The following is a 22,961-nucleotide window of genomic DNA, read 5'->3' as shown; positions in this document are numbered from 1 at the left end:
CACGATAACTAATAAAACCGAGCGTTCACTGCACTTTGATAAAGATCTGAGCTAAAGTCAAGTGACTTCCTAACCACACCAGGCCCACCTTATTCACTTTAATTCCATCAGTTGTACATGCCTTTGATGTTCAAACACAATCAAGACATTCATTGTACGGGTGTGGAGGGGGTGAGTCACATTCTGAGAATAGGGCTCTGAATGGACTTTTGATTGGTAGAGATTGCCCATTCCTTGATAATACAATAGCAAAACAACACTACTGCTAAGTGAGGAGCTTCATTGTGTTAATGACAGAATAATTCATGTCTGGATTAGATGCTGGCAGATTTTAGCACATTGAAGAGGTTTAGAATATTATATTCAGTGATCCACAAGTGCAGGACATGAATCATTCTCAGCATTACCACCAGTGCACATTGCTGGGTGGAGGGGATGGCTAATGTTAGAAGAAGCTTTTAAATTAAAGAACATTTCTTCCTGTTGAAGTCACAAATATTCAGAACTTGAAGTCGAGGAAGATACAAGGCTAAGGGGAGTGAGAAGGGCAGTGGGATTCACTTTGGATTGCTCTTGCATCGAGCCAGCATAGTCGCAATGGGCCGAATGGCTTCCTACTGTGGTTCACGGGTTTACCAGCTCGAGCAGGAGCATTTGAGGATTTAGTGCCTTGTTGTTGCAACAGACTGGTGCTAGGTCAGTGAAGTTGGCACTGAAATAGTGGAGGAAAGTATCATGGGAGGCAGACAGATAATGGAAAATCAGTGTATCAAGAATGAGGAGAGAAATTGAGAATGACAACTTTACAAACAGAAAGCCTAAAACTGTGTTCTAGCCCATGGTGCCCTTGTGTCTCAACAAGAGAAGTAAGTCTCAGCAACTTACTGGGAGTAGGCAGCCAGAATGTTTCAACATCACCAATAAATGTATGTAATTTATCATATTTAACAGATTGCATCATTCAACCTGTTATACGCCCAGCTGAGATTCAGGTTGATTGGCTTCATTGGAGCTGAATAGGGGGTGGGGAGTATAACTGCAATATTAATGCGCTTTGGATGTCGGTTTCATGCAAAACCCAGATTACATTAGCACGGAAAATGCTCTATAAGTCACCCGTTTAAAAAATGTTATGGCACTACCTTATTTTTTGTCGCCCCTATGATATTTGGTGAAGTAACTTTGCTGCGACTAATTCTGTTGTTTCTACTCTTACTTTAAGGTCTCACCTCCAGGATCTGAAAGACGTCACACACAAGATCCATTACGAGGCCTACAGAGTGCAACGGTTAAATGAAAGCAACGGCATTGTCAAGGGTTTGCCAAAAGAGAACTATGTAGCCACCAAAGAAGATTTTGAGAACAATCTCTGAGACCCAGCCCCACCAACCAAGAATAAACTTTGCTTTCACCATCTCCTCTGCATTGTACAGTTTTTGTATTTCAAATAGAACTGGAGACAAAAGTGTTTTCTGTATTAAAGGAAGGCTGTGGGGATTGAGAATTTCTATGTAGATCTTTTAACGGGTTGGGGGGGGGATGGGTGGTTGCATAACAGTATTGTTATTCAGGTATGAGGTTACGTATCATCATGGTGTCTGTATTCCAATTCTCAATAGCAAGGGGGAGCTTAAAACATAAAGCTAGTGTACTTAGAAGAGGACCAGTATATGTCATATTTGTTCCTATGTTCTTTGTTCAGCTGCAGTATTGCACAATGGATTTCTGTAGCTCTTAATGGGTGCAGTATTGGTGACCCAGCTTGTTAGGCCAATGTCTTGTACAGTGCTAAAGCTCACAAAACTAGAAGAAGCCTCACCTTAAGCTCTCCAGTTTATTACCTGAAGAAAAGACCTGTGCTCTTATGTGTCCTTGTAAGCTGCCAGCTTTGACCCATTTATGCCTTCTCTCTCTTCTCCCCCTCCCTCCCTGGGAGTTCTGCCGATCTTCCCCCCCACCCCCGGCAGAAATTCCAGGCACAAGCTTTTAAGTAACCATTAAGCGACTGATCTCGTTCTACAAAGTTATGAATTTTGAACTCATTAAAAAGCTGAGAAACCTTTTAATTGCGGTTTTCATTGGGAGATGGAACTGCTTAGTTATTGCTCAATCACACAAGCGATTTCAAAAAACGGGTGTTGCTAAGGGACACTTGTTAATGACGACCTGCTGTACCTTTGCCAGCTTGCCTGAGCAGTTTACACCCAATCACCCAGTGAAAAAGTGGACGATTTGTTCTTAAAATGAAGCACAAACACAAAACCCGATAACCCATTCACAAACCCATCGGCAATCTTATGCTTTTAATAACCCATGTGTATTACGGAAAGACAATTGCTCTAACCGCATCTGCAATGGATTATAGTGTTATAGTGCATTCAGACACTCTACTATGAAACTCCTTTTAAAGTGAAACAACTTCCCATGTTCCAATTTGCAGAGTGTGACTCTCAGTGGGATGCCACTCCTATTAGGCTGAAAGGCTACCTGATCATAGTGAAAATCTGAGGACTGATCTTCCATGGTCTGGTCCACAAGAAGCAGTGGAATGTTTGGTGGACACTCATTCCCTCCCAGTCATAACCGATCTGTTAGCAGATGGAAATCGATTTTAATTACGCTTCTTGGAAGCATTCGTTCCAGTTCATCAGCAGGACACAGTGGGTCTCCAGATCATAACCTTTTGATAAAATGCATCAGAATGTATGTCATGAAAAGGATAGAGATGCTGAGACAGGTACAATTGGAGCAATCTGTTAGGAATGCTTAGTCAAACTGGTCTAGTGAATTGTAACAGCAAAGAGTTCAGTCTGAGAGGCTTTCAACATATAGAAATGTAAAAATCAACATGTAATTTTTAGCAAATTTTTTTTCTGCACCTGCATTTTAACAGGCGTTTGGCATTCCTGATGGGAGTTTATCACATATAAAGCAATTCTAAAAAATACCACAATCCGAGTAACAACTGACTGAGTTACATCTTCCCTGCTGTGTAAATTAGAAATAGTCACCAAACTGGTCAGCAAAGACAAAAGTCACACTTTTATTCCACTTAATTCAGTAAATGTTTAAATTGAATTTGGTAAAATTTCCATTTTAAGTGTTTGCATTTAAAAAAAAATTCTACATGTCAGTACACTGCAGACTGAAGAAGCAACTTGACATTTTTGAATACATACAGGTCTCAAATTCATATTATGTCTTCTCTGTGAATGGCTATTGCTATTTTACGTGGTGAACTGGTGATTTCAGTTAATTCTAAAAGTTACAGTCCCTAATTGTCAAATCAGGTAGTGAGGAAGTCCAACTTTAATGAGTGTCATGTAAAGTGACATCCATGGAATAGATGAACTGTGGGGTCAGAGTTCATGCCCCACCCCCAAACACTATTATATTGTGTTATATTCTTGCCCGCCTGTGTGTGTATGTGTTTTTAATTAAAGTGGATAATGTTTCATCGTTCTGTTCTGGTGGAAACCATTTTTATAAATCAGAAGGAATATAGGAGGGGGAAAAAAGAAAGATATGGATAAACAAAAGTTCATTGAAGTCAGCAAAGAAATGCCTGAAAGGAAAGTTTAATCAATTATTAATTCATAGAACTTGCTTTTGTATATTGACAAGACAAAATTCTCTGAAGAGATGTTACCTTTCTGTTTAAACAATCTCACATTCTTTTCCTGATGGTTTTATCCCCCTGGGTCTACTCCATCTCATTCATTGATCTACCCCTTCCCCCCACCAAACAACAAAGCAACATACAGAGGAGCACTGTAATATGATTTACACAGAACTAATGACATTTTTGTGGATTATGTAAAGGAATGGCCTCGGATGGTTGTGCATATATTGTAACATTCAATAAACACAGGTAATTACTGTAGGATGGACTGGGATAGCTTTCCAAAGTACTCAGCCGTGTGTTGAAGTTAGCCCTGTTTAGCCTATACCCGAGTACCACGGGATAATGCCTGTCATGTAGTCTTGAGCTGTTCCTGTTTAAATGTGTGGTGGAAATCTGTAGCTGTACATTCATAAACAGCCTCAAGTCCTGCACTGAAGTGCGAGTAAAATCCAGGATTAATTGGTTCATCGTACCTGCAATACTGACATCTACAGGACCTTTACTGCATTGCAAAATCTACTGACTGAAGTTTGGGGAGGTCCAGTAACACAACCAAATCATTTGTCCTCATTGGGCCCTGCAAACAGCCTTAAATTGTGAATTCAAACATGGATCAATGCACCTTATAAAGTGACATACATAAATGCAAAAAATATATACCACTTTGTCTTTTAACGTTACATTCAAATGAAATGGGAAGCAAAGTCTGGAGATGTCACACTGCCTTTTAAACATTGAATTATAAATCTGCTTGTCCGTTTGAAGTTGTTAGATTTTTTTATTTACCAAGTTATATTGCCAGTGAGAGCTCTTTAACAAGATAGCCTTAAATTTAGGGCCGTTATGAGAATGTGGTCAGTGACTTAATTGAGCATTCATTTGTATCTTTTTGTTAATGTTTGTTTTAATTGAAGCTTTTTAAGTTTTACGGTGGAGTTTCTGCCGAAATGTCAACAAAAATAAGTCGTTTGAATTGTGTCTTTTAAAAAAAAATGAAACTGTTGGTTTAAGCAATCCCAACAGGGTACTTTGTTGTTTATGAAATGTATTACTTGCCAATTACACTTAAGATAACGCTCATAATAAATCTGCCTTTCCTTCCTTTGCGTGACACTGCCCGAGGGAATTTAAAATCTAGAAAGTGGGTAGTGCGCGGAAGGATTATCTTGTTAAATCCAGACTTTCAGCTGTGATTCAGCACCTTCTGGACTGTCCTAAACGAAAGCTTCTCCACCTTGACTAGAATTAAGCTTTGTTTAACTCTGTGTGTATCAAACAAAATACCACATACAGTGATCTTTTACTTACACTCCATATTTATCAAAATTTAAGCTTTCTCTTACATTTTATGGGGGGGGAGGGAATCAGAAAAAAAATAGATTTTATATGTTCATTTTATGATCAAAATAAAATTCTGTCTGCTAGTTCAAGTCGTGTTTATTTTTTTCTTGAACGAACCTCCGTGACAAAGACAACATCTCACTTTCGCTTCCCTCCAGGGCTCTGCGCCCCTCGAAGCTGCTGATTGATCTGATCCTGCACCGCGGTTCTCGCCCAAGAGGCCATTCTTTGTGCAGAAGCCGAGACATTTGGTTGAATTTTCCCAGCGGAGTCGGGTTCGTTGTTTGACGGTTCCAACCGCACTGAGATAACGATTTTCATTAGATTGGCCAATCAGTGGGTAAGGGCCTGCTGCTCGCCTTTTAAGGGGCCCATGTAGCTTCTGGCTTTCATTTACTTTCTGATGCTCCTGAGTGTTAGTCTTTGCGAGATGACTGCTCAAAGAACAAAGGCTTCTCCCCGATTTGATGACGATTCCCTCCATGCTCTTATGGAGGGAGTGAGAGGGCGCAAGGAGGTTCTGTTTCCCTCCAATGGACGGAGGAATCCTCAGCAAACCAAAGCAGCCTGGCTGCAAATTGCTGAGGAGGTGAGCGCAATGTCTTTGTGTGCACGTACCTGGGATCAGTGCAGGAAAAAGATCAATGACGTACTACTCTCAGCAAAAGTGAGTATAACATCACACTTCCCTTCAATCTGCTCCCCATCTCTTCTCATCACCAGCACTCTGCATTGTCAACCTAGCCTTACATCCCTTAACCATCCCTCTCCCTTTATGTACAGAATCACCACCATTTTACTATGCAACCCTCACACTCGCTCTCACTGTTATGCAGTGACAACAACTACACACAGGGAGGGACCTTGGTATTGGCACCTCACTCCATCTTTGTCTCCCTCCTAAGCATATATGCTATGGATTCTCTACACTCACTCCATCAATCTCGCTCAAACTCCACTTGTGTCCCTCATTGCAGGAAAAGACAGCCCACAATAAGAGGGGGAGGACAGGAGGAGGGCCACCTTCGATGGCGCATTTAACAAATGCTGAGGAGGCTGCTATTGAGATCGTCAGAGGAGCTGGAAGTGGGTGACGGAGAGACGGGAGCAGTAGAGCAAGCTGGTGACCAAATAGATTTGCAACCCTCATTTAGATTTCATGAGTGACTGATGTTCATACAGATTGAGTTCTGATCATCTGCACAATGGGATGATCATCTGCTACCTAAATATCACGGGGTCAATTTTAACTCCAGTGACAATTCCCCAAATTTAGGGCTCGATTTTAGTTCAGGTGCGGGGAATTGGCGGTTTCCCCGAATTTAGTGATTCCGACACGATTGTAAATGGGTCTGTGAGATTGATGCAAATTTAACACAATTGGCCAATTGATTTCCAGCGTGTGGGAAGCCTTGGCAATTGAGTATTTCCAGTCAGAAAGTCGCAGAATATGATGTCATCATTGCTGCTGCTCTTAAGGTGCACAGCAAGCCTTGCTTCCTCTGCAGGCTTCCAACCTTCAACATTAAGATGGCACAGGAGCCTGCAGGAGGAACGGCCAGCGGGAGGGCCAGATCTGTGCCCAAGTTTGATGAGGCTTCACTACAGGCATTATTGGATGGTGCTCGGGCCCACAGAGAGGTCCTCTTCCCTTCTACAGGGAGGAAGAGGCCTCCCAGCCAGACCAAGGCTGTGTGGCTAGAGGTGGCAGGTCAAGTCAACTGCTTCGGGCTCACACGAAGAACGTGGTTGCAGTGCAGGAAAAGATTCCATGACCACGTTCGCACTGGAAAAGTAAATACTGTATGATGTTTCCATCACCCTCAATCTGATCCCTTTGCCTTTCCTCACTAGCACTCAGCTTTAGCAATCTCTTCCTGCACATCCCACTAGACACTCCCATCCATGCACCCTTACCCATTCCCTCTCTCTCTATGCTCACATTCACAGAACTATTCCACCGTGCAGCTCTCACTCTGATGCTTTGAACACAACTGACAACACACAGAGAGGGCCCTTGGTATTGCAACCTCACTCCATCTTTGTCCCCTTCTAAGTATCTATGCTATGCAATCTCTGCACTCACTCCTTCATTCTCACTCAACCTCCACTTGTCTCCCTCGTTGCAGGAAAAGAGAGCGAGCCAGGATAGGAGGAGGGCCAACCTCATTAACCTCACCCCCTGGGAGGAAGCCGTCCTGGAGATTGTCGGGGCTGACAGAGATGCAAAAGTTGGGGAAGGACAGACGGGTACATCCCCGCAAGCTGGTGACAGAATAGTTTTCCATCTCTCTCATTGGCATTGCATGAGTCGCTGATAATGATTCTGAAACTACATCATATGGACTTATGATCATCTGCAAAATGCACTGTGCATGTAACCTTGGCATCACATCTCTAACTTTTTCCTTGACTCCCCCACAGGACCATTGAGAGCCCCTGTCCCCAGTGTGCAGGAGGAAGAGCCTGAGCAGCCGGACTCCTCAGAGGAATCTGCAACCTCTGAGGGCGCAGCGTCAGCAGAAATAAGCGTACCCAGCACCAGCGCAGACACTCGCACCTCGGTGGGACCTTCGGGACATAAAGTAGAGTTGTCACCTGGTGTATCACAGCTCACAAGTGAGCATCAGCAGATTGTGGAGACAGGGACAGCAGTGGAGAGTCCTCGTCGGAGGGCACAGGACTCTGCCAGCTCAGCTCAGCTGCATGTCGACCCTCTGCCTCTGGGTCCATCCGTAAGATCAGAGGTGATGGAACTCCATGCACAGATGCAGGAGTCTCTGGCAGGTTTTGTCTCCAGGGTCGCTGCGAGTGTGGAGCGAATGGAGGAGTCCATAGCGAACATGAGCAGAGCCATTGTGGAGTCATTGGCGCATGAACGCATCAACACGGAAAGGATGGCAACCTCCGTAGAGAGGATGGCTACGGCCATGGAGGAGCTAAGTCGCCAGAGTGTTGAAAACATGGTGAGTGTTCAGAATAGACTGACATCTCTGGAGGAGCGATGGTCAGCTATTGAACAGAGAAACCAGACTTTCATGGAAGTCCTTCTGAGTAGGACTGCCATTGTAGAAACGGGTCCCCATGGCCCTCCTGATTTGCAGCAAGCTGCTCTCAAGCCACTTGCAGACACTGAGGGGGACCTGACCCATGAGAGGGAGGTTGGTGACAGACTGCAAGGAAGTGGGGGCTCCTCTCCAAGCGCTCACACTTCCATGCCACTGCAGAGCCCTCGGTCAGAGCCCCGCCGGAGTACACACCCAACGGAGATAGAGGTCTCAACCCCTGCACAGCTGCAGGAGCAGCAGACTGCTGGCGAGCCCTCACAGGCTCGCCATTCCAGAGGACACCCGCCAAAGGTGTCGAGACAGGAGCAGCAGGAAAGTGAGCAAGGGGCCTCCACATCTGCTGAAGCCACAGAGGAACCACTACGTAGGAGCACGCGTAAGAGAAAAATAAAGCACTAATAGTCACAAGGGTAGTCACTTGGGTGAAATGTGTTTATTTTAAAAATGCCATCAGTTGGTTATTGTAAATAAAATTTCTGATGGCAATTTCTGCAGTTGTGGCATGTGTCATTTCGCAAATGGGGCTGGAGGTCCTCTAATGCCAAGAGGGGAAGGAAAAAAAGGCCTCCCATGCTTCTGGTAGGTGCCTCAGTTGAGGAAGCGCTGAATGAGGGTGGTGAGAGGGGTCTCGTAGGAGGTCACACTGGAGATGGGTGTCAGGCTCCAAACTTCCACAGCTGTGGTTATGCCTTCTAAAAGTTCCCCCAGACCTGAGAGAACTAAGTCCTGCCACCTGCAAATGATGACTGATCAAATATCCTCTTTAATGTTGGACCTGCAGCTGATAGTCAGCAAGCCAATAGTGTTCACGCCAGGTTTCACGGGCGTCATCCCCACCAGGCGCGTTTTATGTGGGAAAAGGGTTAAACAGGCAAGGGCCTGTTAAAATGGGATTATAAAGGCCAATCAGTGCTGTTTAAGGGCCCTAAAGACCAGTCCTGTCTTTTGCAGGCAGAACTGATTCGGGTCAATCAGACACACCTAGGTTAAAATGGCATGGAGGCGGGAACCAGGCGAGGGGGGGAGTGTCGCGACCCCCAGGTTTTGCGTTTTTTTAACCCCCCCGCACGCCTAAAAGCCCGCCTCACGGCCCAATGAAAATCGAGGTCTTAGTGTTTCCCACATGAATCTAAATGGGTCTGAGATGGATGCAATTTTAACTCAATTGGCCAATTGATTTCCAACGTGTGGGAACCCTTGGCAATTGAGTATTTCCAGTCAAAGTCGCAGAATATGACATCATCATTGCTGCTTTTAAGGTCCACAGCAAGCCTTGCATCTTCCGCAGGCTTCCAAACTTTACCATTAAGATGGCACGGGAGCCTGCAGGAGCAATGGCCAGCGGGAGGGCAAGAGCTGCCCCAAAATTTGATGAGGCTTCACTCCTGGCATTGCTGGCTGGTGCTAGGGCCCACAGGGAGGTCCTGTTCCCTTCTTCAAGGAGGAAGAGGCCTCCCAGTCCAACCAAGGCTGGGCGGCTGGGGAAGTCAACTCCTTGGAGCTAACACGGCGCACCTGGATGCAGTGCAGGAAAAGATTCCATGACCTTCATCGCACTGGAAAAGTAAGTATGAAGTTTCCATCACCCTCAATCTGATCCCCATTGCCTTTCCTCACCAGCACTCGGCTTTAGCAATCTCTTCCTCCACATCCCACTTGATACTCCCATCCATGCACCCTTAGCCATTCCCTCTCTCTCTATGCTCACATTCACCTAACTATTCGACCATGCAGCCCTCACACTCCCTCTCACTCTGATGCTTTGAACACAACTGACAACACACAGGGAGGGCCCTTAACCTGCAACCTCACTCCATCTTTGTCTCCTTCTAAGTATCTATGCTGTGCAATCGCTGCACTCACTCCTTCATTCTCACTCAACCTCCACTTGGCTCCCTCGTTGCAGGAAAAGAGAGCTCGCAACAGGAGAGAGCGAGCCAGGACAGGAGGAGGGCCAACCTCATTAGCCCAGCTCACCCCCTGGGAGGAAGCCGTCCTGGAGATTGTCGGGGCTGACAGAGATGCGGAAGCTGGGCAAGGACAGACAGGTACATCCCCGCAAGCTGGTGACAGAATAGTTTTCCATCTCTCTCATTGGCATTGCATGAGTCGCTGATAGTGATTCTGAAGCTACATCATATGGACTTATGATCATCTGCAAAATGCAATGCACATGTAACCTTGGCATCACATCTCTAACTTTTTCCTTGACTCTCCCACAGGACCATCGAGAGCCCCCGTCCCCAGTGTGCAGGAGGAAGAGCCTGAGCAGCCGGACTCCTCAGAGGAATCTGCAACCTCTGAGGGCGCAGCGTCAGCAGAAATAAGCGTACCCAGCACCAGCGCAGACACTCTCACCTCGGTGGGACCTTCGGGACATAGAGTAGAGTTGTCACCTGGTGTATCACAGCTCACAAGTGAGCATCAGCAGATTGTGGAGACAGGGACAGCAGTGGAGAGTCCTCGTCGGAGGGCACAGGACTCTGCCAGCTCGGCTCAGCTGCATGTCGACCCTCTGCCTCTGGGTCCATCCGTAAGATCAGAGGTGATGGAACTCCATGCACAGATGCAGGAGTCTCTGGCAGGTTTTGTCTCCAGGGTCGCTGCGAGTGTGGAGCGAATGGAGGAGTCCATAGCAAACATGAGCAGAGCCTTTGTGGAGTCAGTGGTGCATGACCGCATCAACACGGAAATGATGGCTACCTACGTAGAAATGATTGCTGCCTCTGTGGTGAGGATAGCTATGGTAGAGGAGAGGAGGGCTACGGCCATTGAGGAGGTTAGTCGCCAGGGTATGGAAAACATGGTGAGTGTTCAGACTAGAATGACATCTCTTGAGGAGCGATGGGCATCTATAGAACAGAGAAACCAGACCTTCATGGAAGTCCTTCTGAGTAGGACTGCCATTGCAGATATGGGTCCGCATGGCCCCCCTGATGTGCAGCAAGGTGCTCTGAAGCCACTTGCAGGCAATGAGGGGGACCTGACCCATGAGCGGGAGGTTGGTGGCCGATCTCAAGGAAGTCGGGGCTCCTCAACGCTCACACTTCCATGCCACTGCAGAGCCCTCGGTCAGAGCCCTGCCGGAGTCCACATCCAACTGAGATAGACGTCTCAACTCCTGCATGGCCGCAGAAGCAGCAGACTGCTGATGAGCCCGCACAGGCTCGCCATCCCAGAGGACGCCCGCCAAAGGTGTCAAGACAGGAACAGCAGGAAAGTGAGCAAGGGGCCTCCACATCTGCTGAAGCCACAGGGAAACCACTACGTAGGAGCACGCGTAAGAGGAAAATAAAGCACAAGTAGTCACTTGGGTGAAATGTTGTATATTTTGTAAAAATGCCATCAGTTTGTTTTGCATAAAAATTCTGATGGCAACTGCTGCAGTTGTGTTGTGCGTCATTTCGCGAATGGGGCTTTCACATTGAGGGCTTAGGATTATTTGCAGTTGTCAGGATGCTGGTCAAATAGCTTGGAATCCGCAGGGTTTGGCCATTGTCAATGCTCAGGTAAGAAGCTGCGAGGCAAAAGAGTTTGATTTACTAGGCTAAGCAAATCTGGCCAAGATGAGTGCGTTCCTTGCATCCTGGGCAGCAATGTTCTCGCGTAATGCTGCCGCTGGTTGATGGGCCTCTGCAGGATGCTCGTTTTCACCCTCTTCCTCCTCCTCCATCTGAGGAGGGTATGCGAGCAACCACTTGGTCCTCGGGAATCTGCAAGCCACGACGCTGTGCCATGTTGTGGAGTGCACAGCAAACCACAACGATTCTGGAGACACTTGCTGCTGAGTACTGTAGGGCTCCACCTGATCTATCCAGGCATCTGAAGCACATCTTCAGCAAGCCGATGGTTTGCTCGATCATGGACCTGGTGGAAATGTGGCTGGAGTTGTAGCGCTCCTCAGCTTCATTGGCTGGCCTCCTCAACAGCGTCATTAGCCAAGTCCTCAGGGGATAGCCCTTGTCTCCAAGTAGCCATCTGTGAAGTTGGTCTGGCAGCCTGAATAGCGGAGGCACACTAGACTGGCGCAGTATGAAGGAGTAATGGCAACTGCCAGGGTACTTGGCACAAACCTGCAAAATCTCCTTGTGGTCACACACCAGCTAAACGTTAAGGGAGTGGAAGCCCTTGCGGTTGACAAATACCTGGATTGCGATGGGGTGCCCCAAGGGCCACGTGTGCAGTCAATGACGCCCTGCACCCTTGGAAAGTCTGCCAGATGAGCCATCACATTTGCGTGATCCCTGGTGAAATGGATGTGATTGCGCGAGGGCATCGGTTACCTGCGTGATACAAGTGTGTGCGGCCGACTGGGAGATGCCGCTGATATCTGCTGATGATCCCTGGAATGAGCCTGAGGCAAAAAAGTTGAGTGCGGTGGTGACTTTGGCCACTGGTAAGGAGTGTCCACCTGGTCCTCTGGGCAGCAGGTCTTGCTGTATCATTGCGCAGATGTCAGTCACTACCTGTCGCGAAAGTCGGAGTCACCTTTGGCACTGTTGTTCAGTCATGTTGAGGTAGCTGACCCTGTGTCTGTGGACCCGGTTTGGGGGGTATCGCCTGCGCCGACAGGCTTCCGCACGCTGACCCCTTCTGGCCTGTGCTGCCTCAGGTGGGTGAGCAGCAGCCTGTCGCTCCTGCTCCTGCTGCTGCTGCTGCTGTTGTTCCTGGTTCTGCTGCTGCTGCGCCTGGTGCTGGAGGTCCTCTAATGCCAAAAAGGGAAGGGAAAAAAAGGCCTCCCATGCTTCTGGTAGATGCCTCAGTTGAGGCGCTGAGTGAGGGTGGCAAGAGGGGTTTCGCAGGAGGTCACACTAGAGAAGTGTGTGAGGCTCCAACCTTCCACAGGTGTGGTTAAGCCAAGTAAAAGTTGCCCCAGGCTGGAGACAACAAAGTCCTGCCACCTGCAAATGATGACTGATCAACTCTCCTCTTTAATGGTTGACCTGCAGCTGATGGTCAGCAAGCCAATAGTGCTCACGCCAGGTTTCACAGGCGTGATCCCCACCAGGCGTGTTTTACGTGGGAAAAGGGGTTAAACAGGCAAGGGCCTGTTAAAATGGGATTATAAAGTCCAATTAGTGCTGTTTAAGGGCCCTAAAGACCAGTCCCGACTGTTGCAGGCGGGACTGATTCAGGACCATCAGACATGCCTGGGTTAAAATGGCTGGGGGGGCGGTGTCCTGACCCCCAGGTTTTGCGTGTTTGTTTTTTTTTTTACCCCCACCCCCACACGCCTCAAAGCCCGCCTGAATTAAAATTGAGGCACACACGTCTAACTCATGCCTTTACAGGACCATCGAGAGCCCCCCTCCCCACTGTCTAGGAGGAAGAGCCGGACAACTCCTCAGAGGAAGCTGCAGCCTCTGAGGGAGCAGCGTCAGCAGAAATGAGTGCTCCCAGCACCAGCACAGTGACGCACATCTCAGTGGGTCCTTTGTAAGATAGAGTACTGTTGTCACCTGGTGTGTCACAGCTCACAAGTGAGCATCAGCAGATGGTGGAGAAAGGGACAGCAGTGGAGAGTCCTCGTCGGAGGACGCTGGACGCTCCCAGCTCTGCTCCGCTACATGTGGACGCTGTGCCACTGGGGCCATCCAGAAAGAGAGCGATGCTGGAACTTCAGTAACAAGTGCAGGGGTCTCCGACAGGGTTTGTGAGTGTGCGGAGAATGGAGGAATCCATGTCAAACATGAGCAGTGCAGTGGTGCACGCAATGGCGAATGTAGATGCTGCCATGGAAAGGATGGCAACCTCCATGGAAGACATCAATCGCCAGACACAGCAGAACATGGTAACACTTCTAAATAGATGGTCATCTATGGAGGATAGATGGGCATCTATTGAGAGAAACCAAAGGTTTATGGACATCCTTGTAATGAGGAATGTCAGCACAGAAATGGGTCCTCATGGCCCCACTGATGTGCAGCATGGTGCTCTCCAGCTACTTGCTGACAGTGAAGTGCGGGCGACCCATGAGACGGATGTTGGTGGTCGACAACAAGGCGGTGTAGGCTCTTCTCCAAGCACTCTCACTCCCATGCCACTGCGGAGCCCTCTGTCAGAGCCCCAGGTTCCTCACCCAACTGAGATGGCGGTCTCTGCCCCTGCACATCCGCAGAAGGAGCAGACTTTGGTGGAGCCCTCCCAGGCTCCCAAACCCAGAGGACACCCGCCAAATGCGTCTAAGCAGGTGCAGCAGAGAAGTGAGCAAGGTGTCTGTACATCTGCTGAAGCCACAGGGGAAGCACCACATAGAAGCACGCGTAAGAAAGTTAAAACACAAATAGTCACAAGGGTACTCACTTGGGTGTTTTGATATAATACAAAGTTACATTTGTCATCTTTATTTCAATTGTATTTAAACAAATGCAATGTCAAAGAATCAAACAGTTGACCAATGTGTGGTCAGGAATGAAAGTGACGCAGTGAGGGGTCAGGGTGCCTTCCATCTGTAGTGATGGTGGGGAGAGTGATGGGAATGCACAGTTTATTATACAGATGCAGTATGGTATGTAATGAAGGTTGTGCAAACACTCATTCCCATGTGCCAGCCACATGTATTTGCTATGTAAAGTTACACTAATCTGGCATGGATTAGTGCATCCCTTGTCTCACTGCCAGCAATGTGCTTGCGTGCTGGTGGCACTAGGAAAGCCGCCTCTGCAAGGTCTTCCTCATTCAGCTCCTCGGAGGAGGAGGCTATGCACTGTGCCACTTGTTCCTCAGGCAGTGGTATGCCATGCTGCAGTGCGATGTTCTGAAGGGGACAGCAGATCACTATGATTCTAAGTACCCTGGCTGGTGCGTACTGTAGGGCACTACCAGATCTGTCCAGGCATCTGAAGCGCATTTTGAGCAAGCCTATGGTTTGCTCTGTGATGCTTCTGGTGAAAATGTGGCTCTCATTGTAACGCTGCTCAGCTTCGTTTGATGGCCTCCTCATCGGTGTCATTAGCCACATCTTCAGGGGCTGGCCCTTGTCTCAAGGAGCCATCCGGAAAGTTGGGTTGGCGGATTGAAGAGCTGAGGCACAGTAGACTGCCGCAGGATAAAGGAGTCATGGCAACTGCCAGGGAACTTGGCTCAAACATGCATAATGTTCTTCCTGTGGTTACACACCAGCTGGATGTTAAGGGAGTGGAAGCCCTTGCGGTTCACAAATATAGCTGGGTTGTGATGGGGTGCCCCAATGGCCACATGTGCAGGCCATGACGCCCTGCATGCTTGGGAAGCCTGCCATACTTGCAAAGCCAACTGCATGCGCAGTAACACTTGAGCCACCCGTGGAGAAGTGGATGTAATTGTGCGACTTGGCAAACAGGTCATCGGTAACCTGTGATGCAACTGTGTGCGGCCGACTGGTAGATGCTGCTGATGTCTGCTGCTGATCCCTGAAGCAAAGAAGTTGAGGGCGGTGGTGACTTTGACAGCAACTGATTAATATCCACCCGCTCCTCTGGGCTCCAGGTGTTGGTGCAGCATTGTGCAGATGTCAGCGACTACCTCTCGCGAAAGTCTCAGCCTCCATTGGCACTGCTGCTCACTCATGCTGAGGAAGCTTATCCTCCGCCTGTAAAGCCGGTGTTGGGGTATCTCCTGCGACACGGAGCAGCCCTGCGCTGACGCGCTCTGCCCTGTGCAGCATCAGGTGGGTGAGGAGGAGGTTGGCGCTCCTGTTGTTGCTGTCATGCCTGGTTCTGCTGCTGCCGCAGCTGCTCTTCCTCTGATTTCTGAAGACCAGGATGAGAGGGTTTAAATGGTTCCCGTTCTGCTGGTATATGTCAGTTGAGGAAGAGATGTTACAAGTGCTCAGTCAATGCAGGGAGAGGGTATTACAAGCAGGTCACACTGCAAATGGATCTCAGAAGAAACCTCAAGACACCTGAAAGATGTTTTCCAAATCCTCAAAACAAAGTTTCGACATCTGAAAGTGAACTCCTGGTGCAGGTCAGCTTTTATGCTGCAGGTGCAGTTGTGAACTATTCAGCTTGTTGCTGAACCCGGCACAATCAGCTGGCGTGTTTGGCGAACGACGTGGAACATACTGAAAATGTGGCAAAATCAGAAAAGCCTGTAATAGTAGGATCATCCATAGAAGCATAGAAGATAGGAGCAGGAGTAGGCCATTCGGCCCCTCGAGCCTGCTCCACCATTCAATGAGATCATGGCTGATCATCCAAATTCAGTACCCGGTCCCTGCCTTCTCCCCATATCCCTTGATCCCCCTAGCCTTAAGAAATATATCCAACTCCTTCCTTGAATATATTTAATGAATTGGCCTCTACTGCCTTATTTGGTAGAGAATTCCACAGGTTGACCACTCTCTGGGTGAAGAAATTCCTCCTCATTTCTGTCCTAAATGGCTTACCCCTTATCCTTAGACTGTGACCCCTGGTTCTGGACTCCCCGACCATCGGGAACATCCTTCCAGCATCTAGTCTGTCTAGCCCTGTTAGAATTTTATAAGTTTCAATGAGATCCCCTCTCATTCTTCTAAACTCCAGCGAGTACAAGCCCAATCTCTCCTCGTACGTCATTCCTGCCATCCCAGGTATCAGCCTGGTGAGTCTTTGCTGCACTCCTTCCATGGCAAGAACATCCTTCCTCAGATAAGGCGACCAAAACTGCACACAATACTCCAGATGTGGTCTCACCAAGGCCCTGTACAACTGCAGCAAGACATCCTTGGTCCTGTACTCAAACCCTCTCGCTATGAAGGTCAACATACTATTTGCTGCCTTAACCGCCTGCTGCACCTGCATGCTTACTTTCAGCGACTGGTGCACAAGGACGCCCAGGTCTTGTTGCACTTCCCCTTCTCCCACTCTATTGCCATTCAGATAATAATCTGCCTTCCTGTTTTTGACACCAAAGTGGATAACCTCACATTATCCACGTTATGTTGCATTTGCCATGCTTCTGCCCAATTACCCAACCTGTCCAAATCATACTGGAGTTTCTCGGTATCCTCCTCACAGCACACACGCCCACCCAGCTTTGTGTCGTCTGCAAACTTGGAGATATTGCATCCAGTTCCCTCATCCAGATCATTAATATATATTGTGAATAGCTGGGGTCCAAGGACCGATCCCTGCGGTACCCCACTAGTCATGCCTGCCACTTGGAAAAAGAGCCGTTTATTCCAACTCTTTGCTTTCTGTCTGCCAACCAGTTCTCTATCCAAGTCAATACCTTGCGCCCAATCCCATATGCCTTAATTTTACACGCTAATCTCTTATGCGGGACCTTATCGAAAGCCTTTTGAAAATCCAAATACACCACATCCACTGGTTCTCCCTTATCTATTTTACCAGTTACATCCTCAAAAAATTCCAGTAGATTAGTCAAGCACGATTTACCTTTTGTAAATCCATGTTGACTTTGTCTGATCCGGTCACTTTTTTCCAAGTGTTCTGCTATTACATCCTTTATAATGGACTCTAGCATTTTCCCCACTACCGATGTCAGGCTTACCGGTCTGTAATTCCCCGTTTTCTTTCTACCACCCTTTTTGAACAGTGGGGTAACATTAGCTACCCACCAATCCATGGGAACTGTTCCAGAGTCTATAGAATTTTGGAAGATGACCCGCAATGCATCTACTATTTCTAGGGCCACTTCCTTAAGTACCCTAGGATGTAGATTATCAAGCCCTGGGGATTTATCAGCCCTCAATCCCATCAATTTCCCTAACACCATTTCCCTATAAATGCTGATTTCTATCAGTTCCTCCCTGTCATTAGACCCTATGTTCCCTGACATCTTTGGGAGTTTATTTGTGTCCTCCTTTGTGAAGACAGAACCAAAGTATGTATTTAATTGGTCTGCCATTTCTTTGTTCCCCATTATAAATTCCCCTGATTCTGACTGCAAGTGACCTATGCTTGACTTCACCAATCTTTTTCTCTTCACATATCTATAAAAGCTTTTACAGTCAGTTTTTATGTTCCCTGAAAGCTTACTCTCATACTCTATTTTCCCCCTTTTAATTAATCCCTTTGTCCTCCTTTGTTGAACCCTAAACTGCTCCCAATCCTCAGGTTTACTGCTTTTTCTGGCCAATTTATATGTCCTCTCCTTGGATCTTATGCTATCCCTAATTTCCCTTGTTAGCCACGGTTGAGTCCCCTTGTTTTATTTTTATGCCAAATTGGGATGAACAAATTTTGTAGTTCATCCATGCGATCTTTGAATGTTTGCCATTGCCCATCCACCGTCAACCCTTTGAGTGTCATTCCCCAATCAATCCTACCCAACTCGCACCACATACCATCGTAGTCTCCTTTATTTAAATTCAGGACCCTAGTCTCCGAGTCAACTATTTCACCCTCCATCTTAATGAAGAATTGAATTCGATCATATTATGATCGCTCTGACCCAAGGGGCCTCGCACAACAAGATTGCTAATTAATCCTTTCTCATTACATAATACCCAGTCTAAGATGGCCTGATCTCTAGTTGGTTCCTCGACATATTGGTCCAGGAAACCATCCCGTATACACTCCAGGAATTCCTCCTCCACAGTATTGTTACTAATTTGGTTAGCCCAATTTATATGTAGATTAAAGTCACCCATGATAACTGCTGTACCCTTATTGCACGCTTCTCTAATTTCCCGTTTGATACCATCGCTGACTTCCGCATTACTGTTTGGAGGTCTATATACCACTCCCACTAACGTTTTCTGCCCCTTGGTATTTTTCAGTTCTACCCATACAGATTCCACATCATCAGAGCTAATATCCTTCCTTTCAATTGTGTTAATCCCCTCTTTAACCAGCAATGCTACCCCACCTCCTTTTCCTTTTTGCCTATCTTTCCTGCATATTGAATATCCCGGGATATTGAGTTCCCAGCCTTGGCCACCCTGGAGCCATGTTTCCGTAATCCCAATCCTATCATATTCGTTTACCTCTATTTGCGCAGCTAATTCATCCACCTTATTACGAATGCTCCTTGCATTAAGACACAAAGCCTTCAGGCTTGTTTTTTTAACGCTCTTACATCTTTTAGAATTATTATTTACTGTGGCCATGTTTGATTTCAACCCTTGATTTCTCTGCCTGCCACTTTTGTTTTTCTCCTTCCTGTCTTTTGCTTTTATCCTTGTTTCCCTTTCCTCTGTCTCTCCGCTCAGGTTCCCAAACCCCTGCCATTTTAGTTTAAACTCTCCTCCAGAGCATTAGCAAACACTCCCCTTAGGACATCGGTCCCGGCCCTGCCCAGGTGCAAACCGTCCGTTTGGTACTGGTCCCACCTCCCCCAGAACCGGTTCCAATGTCCCAGAAATTTGATTCCCTCCCCCTTGCACCATTCCTCTAGCCACGTATTCATCTGAAATATCTTTCTATTTCTACACTGACTAGCACATGGCACTGGTAGCAATCCTGAGATTACAACCTTTTTTGAGGTCCTATTTTTTAATTTACCTCAACTCCCTATATTCAGCTTTTAGGACCTCATCCCGTTTTTACGTATATCGTTGGTACCTATATGCACCACGACAACTGGCTGTTCACCCTCCCCTTCCAAAATGTTCTGCAGCTGCTCTGAGACATCCTTGACCCTTGCACCAGGGAGGCAACACACCATCCTGCAGTCTCGCTTGCAGCCGCAGAAACACCTATCTATTCCCCTTACAATAGAATCCCCTATCACTACAGCTCTCCCAGTCTTTTTCCTCCCATCCTGTGCAGCAGACCCACCCCTGGTGCCAAGAAGTTGGCTGCTACTACCTTCCCCTGGTAAGCCACCGCCCCCCCCCCACCCCCCCACCCCGTATCCAAAGCGGTATATCTGTTTGAGAGGGGGATGGCCACAGGGGACCCCTGCACTACCTGCCTGCGCCTACTACTCTGCCTGTTGGTCACCCGTTCCCTCTCTGCCTGTGCCAACTTTACCTGTGGTGTGACCAACTGATCAAACGTGCTATTCACGACGTCCTCAGCATCACTAATGGTCCACTATATATCCAATTGCTGCTCCAGCACTGTAATGCGGTCTGCCAGTAGCTGCAGCTGGACACACTTCCTGCATAGGTGGTTGTCGGGGACACAGGAAGTGTCCCTGAGTTCCCACATAGCGCAGGAGGCGCATCCCACGGCACTGGGCTGTCCTGCCATGACTTACCCTTTAATTAATTGCAATTAAATTAAACAAATGAATCCCACCAATTTCACTACAGTTAAATGATATATTTAAGGGCCCTGGTTTACAAACTGTCCCCACTACACCACAGAGACCGTAAAAACTATAAACCACAGAGTTAAAGTTTTAAAAAAGAGAGGAAATACTCCCAACCAATCACTTACTTGTTTTTTGGTGACGTCACACCTCGATTACTTTTTACTTCTCTCCCTTGGAGATTGGTAAACCTACCCGCGCCCCGGGCTCCCCTTTTATAGCTCGCCGCCGCCGAGAGTCCCACCGCTCCCACTCTGAGGCCTACCCGGAAGCTATTAACTGCCTTAAGTGCCTCTCCTGCCGCTTGGTGTCGGGTTTGATCAGGACTCTCAAACCCGCCACTCTGTAAAGTTGCGTGGAGGCGGGATGGTGACGGGTTCGTAACCCGCCGTCAATCATTTGGATTTTAACTCCGGACCCACCTCCAAACCCGCCCTCTGAGCGCCAGCAAAATCGCGGCCATTGAGTGGTGGTGGGATATTCGATTCTGGGGGGCATCACAGCTGAACCTGACTCTGTCCTCACCTGTCAGCCATATTGTCCAGCTCCGGTCACTGGATAGCAATCAGGAGAAGCTCATTTTAAGTAGTCAATACTTTTAACATCATTTTGCCTTTTAAGGGTATTGCTGGTGGAAAAGGTATTTTGTATGAAATGGGCTAACCACTTGTAGGAAAGCTAACATTTCTATGGCAAAACACAATGAGCTATAAACACACAACTGAAGGAGAATGCACAAATCATCAGTTTTAAAAAATATAGTTCCAAGACATGGTGAAGAAATTCTGCTAAACTCAGAGGCCAATGTATTAAGTAAAATATTTAACATGTTTTTATTCAGGACCCAAGATCCATTTGTAAGACAAGTATAAAAAAAAACTTAAGTAGAATAAAATTGGCCAATCCTACAGCATATCTCGTAACGGATTCATATGAAAAGTTCCCAGCAACTGTTGTCTATAATTGCGATTGATTTTAACAACAAGGTGCACAGATGCTTGGAAGCAGGCTGCACGCCCTGTCCCATCACTTGCATACAGTGTACTGTTGGAAGGGATCTAAAGAGAGGACAAAAATAAAGGAGGAAAAGTGACATTAAATATCATTGGTAAAATGCAACAACGTTCTTAAACACAATCTGCATTTAGCTGTAAGTCTGAAACAATTCACTAACAAAGTATTGTCTACAATTTCTTCGGCAGCACCTCCCAAACCCGCGACCTCTTCCACCGAGAAGGACAAGGGCAGCAGGCGCATGGGAACACCACCACCACCTTCAAGTTCCCCCCCCCCAAGTCACACACCATCCTGACTTGGAAATATATCGCCGTTCCTTCATCATCGCTGGATCAAAATCCTGGAACTCCCTCCCTAACAGCACTGTGGGAGTACCTTCACCACACGGACTGCAGCGGTTCAAGAAGGTGGCTCACCACCACCTTCTCAAGGGCAACTAGGGATGGGCAATAAATGCTGGCCTTGCCAGCGACGCCCACATCCCATAAATGAATAAAAAACATTTTTAATGGATTATTTAATAATGCTACACAGTAGCCAATTTGTGCACAGCAAGCTCCCACACACAGCAATGTGATGATGGCCTGATAATCTGTTTTAGTGATGTTGGTTGAGGGATAAATGTTGACCAGGACACCGGGGAGAACTCCCCGGCTCGTCTTGGAATATGGCCATGGGGTCTTTTATATTCACCTGAGAGGGCAGATGGGGCCTCAGTTTAACATCATCAAATCCAGCCATGGCCATATCCAGCCAAGGGCCGTGTCTAGCCATGGGTCAGATCCAGTCACGGGTCAGATCCAGCTATGGGGTCTTGCAATCTTGCCCAGCCCACAGATTCCAGGCAATTCAATTCCATTTGTGTTCACATTTTTTTACAGGCCAATTTGTTGTTTGAATTTTGTGGGACTGGAAGTTTGGAAAGGGCTTCACTGATGGGTAAATCCTAAAAGCTAAAGATCTGTCAGCATCTGCAGTAGGAAATTATAGAATGGTTACAGCACAGAAGGAGGCCATTCAGCCCATCGAGCCCATGCCAGCTCTCTGCAAGAGCACTTCAGCTAGTCCCACTCCCCCACCCTTTCCCTGTAGCCCCATAAATTCTTTTCCTTCAGGTACTTATCCAATTCCCTTTTGAAAACCATGATTGAATCTACCTCCACCACACTTTCAGGCTGTGAATTCCAGATCCTAACCACTCACTGAGTAAAAAAGTTTTTCCTCATATCGCCTTTGATTCTTCTGCCAATCACCTTGAATCTGTGTCCTCTGGTTCTCGACACTTCCGCCAATATGAACAGTTTCTGTCCAGACCCCTCATGATTTTGAACACCTCTATTAAATCTTCTCTCAACCTTCTCTGTTCTAAGGAGAACAACCCCAGCTTCTCTAGTCTATCCACATTAACTGAAGTCCCTCATCACTGGAATCATTCTCGTAAATCTTTTCTGCACCCTCTCTAAGGTCTTCACATCCTCCCTAAAGTGTGGTGCCCAGAATTGGACACAATACTTCAGTTAAGGCTGAACCAGTGTTTTATAAAGGTTCATTATAACTTCCTTGTTTTTGTACTCTATGCGTCTATTAATGAAGCCCAGGATCCCGTATGCGTTTTTAACCACTTTCTCAACCTGCCCTGCCACCTGCAACAATTTGTGCACATATACCCCCAAGTCTCTCTGTTTATGCATCCCCTTTATGATTGTACCCTTTAGTTTATATTGCCT

At 47.2% G+C, this 22,961-nt stretch overlaps 1 protein-coding gene across 1 annotated transcript in view; it reads left to right on the top strand.

Moving 5' to 3' along the window:
- The window catches only part of LOC147110530 (uncharacterized), a 543,691-nt gene extending 538,642 nt beyond the window's left edge, over positions 1–5,049 (top strand). The window contains exon 11 of the mRNA XM_086000591.1: positions 1,223–5,049. Within this exon, the coding sequence (XP_085856717.1) occupies positions 1,223–1,373 (151 nt within the window). The 3' untranslated portion in view covers positions 1,374–5,049. The remainder of the gene's footprint in view (positions 1–1,222) is intronic.
- The last annotated feature ends 17,912 nt before the right edge of the window (positions 5,050–22,961 follow it).

The sequence above is a fragment of the Somniosus microcephalus genome, chromosome 11 (genome assembly GCF_052327205.1).
Source record: "Somniosus microcephalus isolate GS21.2 chromosome 11, FLI_Smic_1.0, whole genome shotgun sequence".
Lineage (NCBI taxonomy): Eukaryota > Metazoa > Chordata > Chondrichthyes > Squaliformes > Somniosidae > Somniosus > Somniosus microcephalus.
This window is presented reverse-complemented; position numbering and strand designations above follow the sequence as displayed.